This window comes from Crocodylus porosus, unplaced genomic scaffold (assembly GCF_001723895.1).
Source record: "Crocodylus porosus isolate Cpor-Errol unplaced genomic scaffold, CroPor_comp1, whole genome shotgun sequence".
Taxonomy (NCBI): domain Eukaryota; kingdom Metazoa; phylum Chordata; order Crocodylia; family Crocodylidae; genus Crocodylus; species Crocodylus porosus.
The window spans coordinates 180,626,094-180,634,386 of record NW_017728886.1 but is presented as its reverse complement, the minus strand read 5'-3'; the positions used below and the strand labels follow the sequence as shown (position 1 = coordinate 180,634,386).

At 44.2% G+C, this 8,293-nt stretch overlaps 1 protein-coding gene across 2 annotated transcripts in view; it reads left to right on the top strand.

The window, feature by feature from the left end:
- Positions 1–8,293, top strand: part of TWSG1 (twisted gastrulation BMP signaling modulator 1) — a 38,547-nt gene that overhangs the window by 22,637 nt on the left and 7,617 nt on the right. For both annotated transcript variants that reach the window (XM_019546031.1, XM_019546039.1), the window contains exon 4: positions 3,382–3,648. In XM_019546031.1, coding sequence (XP_019401576.1) covers positions 3,382–3,648 — 267 coding nt within the window. The remainder of the gene's footprint in view (positions 1–3,381; positions 3,649–8,293) is intronic.

The window sequence follows — 8,293 nt, the reverse complement described above, 5'->3', positions numbered from 1 at the left end:
GCATGATAAAGTGCAGTTAGCTTTTCTGATGACTTCGTCACACTGACAACTCATGTTCATCTTGGAGTCCACTAGGACTCCAAAATCCCTTTCCGCTTCTGTGCTGCCAAGCACAGGTCATTTCCTAGGCAGTAGGTGCGCTGGACATTTCTCCTCCCTAGGTGCAGCACTTTGCATTTCTCCTTGTTAAATCTCATTCTATTGTTTTCTGCCCATTTGTCCAACCCATCCAGGTTTGCCTGTAGTTGTTCCTTGCCCTCCAGTGTGTCCACTTCTCCCCAGTTTTGTATCATTGGCAAACTTGGACAGAGTACACTTCACTCCCTCGTCCAAGTCACTGATGAAGACATTGAAGAGTATTGGTCCAAGGCCCGAGCCCTGTGGGACCCCACTGCCCACGCCCTTCCGGGTTGATACCGACCCATCCACCACCACTCTCTGGGTACGACGCCTCTAGCCAATTTGCCACCCACAGGACTGTGTAATCATCCAAGTCACAGCCTCTTAACTTGTTCACCAGTATGGGGTGGGATACTGTATCGAAGGCCTTCCTGAAGTCTAAGTGAATGATGTCAACCCCTACTCCTGTGTCCAGGTGTTTTGTAACCTGGTCAAAAAAAGAGACTAGATTAGTCAGGCATGATCTACCTGCTATGAACCTGTGCTGGTTTCCCTTCAGCATAATTTTTCCTGCTGGGCTCTCACATATATGAGCCTTAATAATGTTTTCAAAGACTTTGCCAAGGATGGAGGTGAGACTGACTGGCCTATAGTTGCCTGGATCCTCCTTCCTCCCCTTCTTGAAAATAGGGACCACATTGGCCCTTCTCCAGTCCTCTGGGACCTTTCCCATGCGCCACAAGTGCTCAAATATTCTTGCCAGTGGCTGTGCAATGACATCAGCCAGTGCCTTCAGTACCCGCGGCTTAACATGAAGTTTTACTTTTGTATATTGTGGGGAGGGTGGGGGGCACGAGGGGGTGGATATAGGTTTGTGGGGGGATGTGGGTATGTGGGGTGTGGGGGAGGGTGTGGTTGTGTCTATAGGGGGTGGACAGGTGTGGGGTAAGGGACCATGTGGGTGCACATGTGGATATGTGAGGTATCGGTGGATATGGGGTTTGTGGGGGGATGTGTGGAGGTTGGGGTCTGCATGTATGGCAGTGTGATGGGGTGTGAGTACATGTGTATGGCTTGTGTGAGGTGTGCATGTGGGACTCACCATACGAACAAACACACGCACGCACACACACCCTTCCCATTCCTGGCCCTAGGGTCCTGGCATGGGCCTCGTGCTCCCTCAGTCCAGTGATGCAGCCAGGAGCAGTGTGGTGCTGGAGCACTGTGGGCAGCAAAGCAGGGAAATTGCTGGGGGTGGGGTGGGACTGGGCTGCCAGGTCCTGCTGCCAGCTCCCCCTGGGTCCTACTGGCCCTGGCTCCTGTCATCCTTGATAGGCAGCCAGGAGCAGATAAAGATTAATTTTCTAAATACAAATTTCAGATAGAATGGCCTGATGGGCTGGATTCAGTCCGTGGGCTGTATTTTGCCCACCCCTTCTGAAACACATGCAGGGTAGAATTAACAAGGTGTTGGTCAGTTTTATTACTCCATTTAAAAACATTCTTAATGACTCCACTGATGTCATCAGAAAAGTCAGCTTTGTGTTGTCCTTGTGTGAACTGTGAGTAACAGCAGAGGCAGCAATTGCAGCTAGTAAATGTGAAAAGTGGTGACTTGGAAAGTCCTAAAAAGAGAATGGGGTAGGAATAAGGGAGGGGTTCTCAAAGTTTTTATGCTGTGGCCTGGCAAACTGCAGCCTAGCAGTCACAGCTGACTGCAGCTGGAATTTCTAGCCAGCAGACAGGTAAGGATACCTCCACCCCCAGGCTGGTGGGGGTGGGCCAAACCCTGTACTGCTGCTGGCCCTGCAGAAAAGCCATAGCCTCTCTGCCCAGCTCTGAGGTGGGGGCTGCGGTTTGCCGGTCTGCAACCACTTCTGGTCCAGCAGCTGACTGCTGTGGACTGGCAGCTGACCAGGGATTAAGAACCCCTGGAACAGGATATCTGAAGATCCAATCACACTTGAAACAGCCAGGAGAGACTTTGGGGGTGGGCAGAAAAGTAGAAGAAGGACATTGGGTTTTTCACCTGACCTGAGATTTGTACATTAAATCATAATGTGTCTTCTGAGCATGTGGAGTTTAAAAATGTTTTAAAGCCCTATATATGCATGAGGGAGTGGTTAGAATTAAGGGTGCAGGACAGTTGATAAGTGGGCTGTTGACAGACTGAGACTAGAAATGCGGCTAGTGAGATAATGAGAAGAGAGTGTAAGGAAAGATAGGAGTCGGGGGGAAGAAAGTAAATAGGAAGCCTACTGGAAAGCATCTAGAACACAGTGTGTCAAGAGGTATGACAGAATGAAAGCAAAAGAAAACTGCATAAAAAGTTGCCATAAGTACTATAACACCACATCTTTATTGCCTTCCGTCCACTTCTGAAAGGGCTGCAGTTAAGCAGCTGGTGTTTATTCATCCTAGTTTTTAGGTCACTATTGCAAAAGGTCACTACCAGGAATGCCAAATTTAAATTTAGGTGTTAGAACTGGTGTGGAAGGGAAGGCATGTTTTATGAGCTCCAATGTTTCTGTTCTGCTGAGAAGGCTTAGTCAGTCCAGATGTTCTCACACACATGGACAACTGGAATAGTCTATCTTTTTATTTAAACTTGTTTTATTGAAACTTTGCATTTGGAGGATGGCTGCTGAATGAATGTGAACATTTGTTTTAAATGTATATGATAGTGCTACCAACAGCTTCCACAGCTACTAATCCTGGAAAAAGAAGCAACAGTATAATAAAATATAATGGAATTAAGAATTTTAAAAACTAAACTAATTTAACTAAATTGAAAGTGGAGTGAAATTATGATAGGACCTTCTTACATGTTCTTGTATTAGACGTCCATACACAGACCTTGCACTCGTCAAATAATAAATCAGCAATTACTTGATATCACCTTTTGATGCTGGCTTGGGTTTGGGGCCCCTCCCCTCCCCTCCCCTCCCCTCCTCCAAGTGCCCCAAAACAATAGAAAGAGATTTCAAACAAGCTGTCCAGACATGGACTCCTTTTGTAGACATGTTACTTCTTTCAGGTTTACCATTTACTAATGGTATTGTATTAATATCTCTATGAAGCTTTTATGCCTAGGAAAGTTTTTAGACCTCCTTTAAATAAACTTTTAGATGGTCTTTCCTTCTTACAGGACATCTCTTCTAATTTAATTTCCCAGATGTTGCTTTTCCTCAGTCAAGGGAGAGCTAAAGGTATAGGAGGGCTTTTCCTTAATTCTTTGTTATCTGTTTCTCTCTCCTGCAGGTATGTGCAATCCTCGCAATTACAGTGACACACCTCCAACTTCCAAGAGCACTGTGGAAGAGTTGCATGAACCAATACCTTCCCTATTCCGGGCGCTCACAGAAGGGGACACACAGCTGAACTGGAATATTGTTTCCTTCCCTGTAGCAGAAGAACTGTCACATCATGAAAATCTAGTTTCATTTTTAGAAACAGTGAGCCAGCCACAGCACCAGAATGTGTCTGTTCCAAATAACAATGTCCATGCACCATACTCCAGTGACAAAGGTAATAGACTGTTTGAAGGCTAAATTCTCTGTCAAGAGCAAAATAACTTTCTAACCAGGTTCAAGTGTGCTAGGTAAAACAAAAGTCGTGCAGTAAAGAGTTTGGTCGAATTCTGAACAGGTTATAAAGGAGCGTCCAACTTAAAATTGGTTGTAACGCCACTGTAGGGACTGGAGGAGGACAGGGTTATTGGAAAGGCCAGTTGTAGGAAGTAATGACCCACATGACATCTTGTCAACATGAAATTCCATCTCCCAAACAGGGGGTTTTGTTTACAATGTTCCATAAAAATCTTGGAAGTCAAAGCAATACTTCTGATTTGGAAACTGAAAATGATACTACAACCAGGAACTGAACTTAATCCACCCCAGAGCTAAGCCATTAAGAAAGAGTTAGCTGTTTTGTTTGAAAAAAGAAAAAAGAGGGGGTGGAGGGGGGCAATACCAATTGCTATGGGTGTGCAAAGCACGCCCTATTCGACTCGGATTTGGGCCAAATCAGGGACAGTGATTCAATTTGGCTGAATCCGAAGCTAAAGATTCGATGCTGATTTGGAGAATCAGCTATTTGGACATAGACACAGCTTTAAAAGTTTTTTCTATGTACTTTGAGGTAGCAGATGCACCTTGTGATCGCTGCGGTGCGTCCCACAAGTGTGCAGGGGAGGCCCTCCACGTGCTCAGCAGCAAACCCTAAAGTGGACAGGAAGTACTTCTGGTCCATTTCTGGGTCTGCTGGGGAGTGCGCTGGGGGGGTCCCCTGCACCTCCCCGGCTCAGCAGTCAGCCACAGGAGGACCACAGGTACCCCCTCCAGACCCAGGAGGCACCAGTCACCGAGCCAGGTGGGACACCGGGGGGGAGGGGGAGAGGGGAGAGGAACAGCACACTCCCCAGAGGACCCAGAAGTAGACTGGAAGTGCTTCTGATTCACTTCCAGGTCTGCTGCTGAGCGCACTGGGGGACCCCCTGTGCTTCTGTGAGACACTCTGTGCGCCCCAGCAACTTGGCACTCACGAGCCCCTGCTACTTAGAGGTATGTAGAAAAAACATTTAAAGCTGTGTCTACGTCCGAATCTCCAAATCTTTTTTAATTGATTTGGAGGGTTCTGATTCAATTCAGAAAGATTAAAGGGTCCTCTGATACAGTTTGGATTCGGAGATTTGGCCGCTGAATCTCTACTGAATTAAATCGGGGACCAAAGCTTTGCACAGCCCTACCAAGTATCTGGTGTGGTTTTTGGGGTCTTTACCACCACCACCAGATCTGAAAGACATGTTAAACACTTGTGGCCAAGGTATGCTTGAAGCTGACAAACTAAAATTCTAGGTAATGCAGGCTTAACCAAAGCTCTGGACAAGCTTATCATTCCTGGCTTTGATGATGCCTTTAGGTGTAGTGAGTGACAGTCGTGGAGGAAGGAGACTTTTGAATTCCAAACAAAACTTATATTATCTTTCCCAGCAAATGTTCCTGTCAAACTTGGAGCAACTTCTTAAAATGTTCCTCCCTTTCATAAAATTTATCCTTAAGTCTGGTGCCTTTCCTTTTGTTTATTTATTTATTTAAATTGTTAGCCATATTTGGAATCAGCATTGGCCTATTGCTTGTTTTTCTAAACATTGGTAGCTTTCCTTTCTGCTCTTGTTCTGGCCTTCTAGCTAATGAATGGGATCCTAATTGATAGACGCATTGTTTTCCGTACTAGCTCAAACCTCTGACCTAGTTAGGTTTCTAAGCAAGACTGCTTTTAATTAAATGGAACTCAGAGAGACTTTTATAATTTCCTTTGGTTAAGGCACATTAGGAAAATAAATTAATTCCAGATCCAGGAAACCACATGGGCAGAAAATGTCTAGTTCATATCTGTGTTTGACATTATTAAAATACTTGCTCTCTGTTATTGGAATAATGCAAATAACTATGTTAAATGGTAAGCCACAGCCATGTGTGTTGAACAGTGCATGCAATACAAGTGAATTATGCCTGCAAAAGGGTTATGGTAACTATCCTGAATCTGTCCCAGATAGCTGTGTTATGCTACCTGAGTATTGCCATCTGCGTACCTTTAAGGTGGACTAATAAATTAATTTTCACCATTACTGTAAGTTTGAAATACAGCTCAAGGAAGTGAAAGAGATAACATTAATAAATGGAAATAAGAATGTAAAACATCACTAACCTTGTTTAATTAAATGCCCCAATCCTGGCACCTACTTACCACACCTTGTTTCATGAAACTGAGTGTTTGATAAGGGTGTGCACACGATACAATTAGCACAGAGTAATTTACCCTGGATTTCATTCAGTAGTGGACACAATTTCTTGCAGAAGGTGATATTACAGGACCTTGCCACTAGATGGCAGGGGACCTGATCTGCATTGGACAAATGGCTACCTGAGAATGAAGCAGGAGCAGAAACATGACACTTACACTTGGTGATTTACCATAGATTTTTTTGCAGGATAACTTTACCCTGGAAAAGAGGAAAATTATGCTGTATTAAAGGTATTCCTTGTGTGCTCACTCTATTTTTAGTCTTTAGTAAACACGTAGTGTCTGCACTCCAGGTAAAAGCTAGGTTAAGTTAAAAAAAAACTTGCATGCTAAAAAGGAATTCCCAAACTGGCAACTGAGTGAAACTCAAATAGGTACTGAATGCATCTGTTACTGGACTGTAGTAGGCACTTAGCACAGAGATAAAAGTTAATTCTTTCTGTAAATTAGAATTAAGCAGAACTAATCCTTGGAAAGATTGAATTCAGATCTTCAGTGAGAATAGATCCCAAATTGCATTCAGCTTCATGTATACTGAGAAGAAACAGAAATCACTGGACAGCAGGACTGCTTATATGGATGGGCATGTGGGTAATAAGATCACAGGATACAACCGTTTTGCATTCAGGCTTCTCTACAGCTTATGTACAAACTGTTGTGTCCATACCCTCAAAACCGGAGAAGTTAGACAGGGCCTAAGCTAACCCAGAGCAACATGAATTGATCAGTCACATTATGGTAGTACCTGAGGACCATGTAAGAATGCCATCCCATTGTACTAGGCACTGTACAAGCTCAGATCAGTGGTAAATAGAATAGCTCCAGGGAAAAAGTGTGAGCTCAAGCAGAGTGAACTGAGGGCTGGTGGCAGTTGTGTTAATTCCATGACTTTTGGGGGCATCAGGTTTACTTTGAATTGAATTAGCAGAACAGGAGAAGTGCAAGGGGGACAGGAATGGGGATGGAGTGGGATGGGATTTGCAGAGTAATAGGCAAACGTAGAACAAAGCTGAGATGTTGAAGACTGCTCCAAACCTCCTCACAAACAGCTGGTCAACACATAGTAGAGGCAGTCCATTCTAGGACGGTCTCTGGAGAGTCAAAGAGCTCTGTTTTGGCTTCCTCTGTTCCCACCAGCTGGAGTTTGTCTGGCTCTTTTCTGTTGTTGTTTCAATCTTGAACAAAGAGGCTGTATCAGCAGTGAGCATGGTTTAGCAAAGGCAGTGCCCTTCATACCAGTATACCTATGCCCATTCGTAGAGAGTACCTCTCTAAATCACTGGGAGCTGGAGCAATGTTTGGTGCAAAGCATTCTGTTCTAGTCTTGGCAAAGCATGAGCTATTGCACCTCACAATTGCTTGTTACCATCTCTCTGATTTCTTTCCTCCTCCTCTCTATCCCCTGCAAACTCAGAGTCGACATATGAGATGTTGCTTTGAACTGCTGGAACTGTTCAAATCTGGCTTTTCACCATTAAACTGTGTTGCAAAAGTTGATTTCCAGTTCTTTGCAATCTGATCTTTGCTTTCCCCTCACATTTTTATCTTATTCTTCTAGCTGGTAACTTCAGAACCCTGAACTTCTTGTAGCTTGTTACCTTTTTAGAATTATCCCAGTTGTCACAGATGACAGAATCCTAGCAATAAGGAAAAGGTAGTAAATAACGTTTTGAGAACTGATGGAACAAAATCCATGCTACAGTCAAGGTTGCCTTGATTTGACTCCAACTCTTAATTGACTTTTAGCTCCCTTTTTCTGTAGCTCCAACTAGGTAAGAACTTTTTCAGAAATGTAGTATAGCTGACTTGCTGAATGCAATAGTATGTTATTATAACAGTCTCTCTCCTTCACTTTTAATAGCCATGCAATGACATCCTAGTTTGGAACTATTTGTAAAGCACTTTGAGTTTTACTGATGAAAAGTACTATACAAGAGCGAGGTGTTAGTTATTTGTTTGTAATCAGAGTCTATTTTGTAATCTTTTTTTTCCCACTCATATTTGTTTCTCTTCATTTAATGGGCAGAAATTTTATGGAAATTCTAGAATTTTGGCTTTAGAAGTTAGGAAAAATATTGCAAATCAGAAGTATGATTGTGCTCCATACTTATGTAGTACATCAGCCTGAGCCACACAGGTCACCTGAAAACCAGCTCCCACCTGAACAGCCACCTCCCTGCTGGGCCCCCCTCGGACCCCGGGGGAGGCACACCTGGGCCATGGGTTAGCGAGGATTTAGTTAGGGAGCTTCTGGAGGGGTTGGACGTATTCAAGTCAGCCGGCCCAGATGATCTCCACCCTAGAGTTCTAAAGGAACTGGCCGAGGTCATTGCAAGTCCCCTGGCACGGCTTTATGAGCACTCGTGGT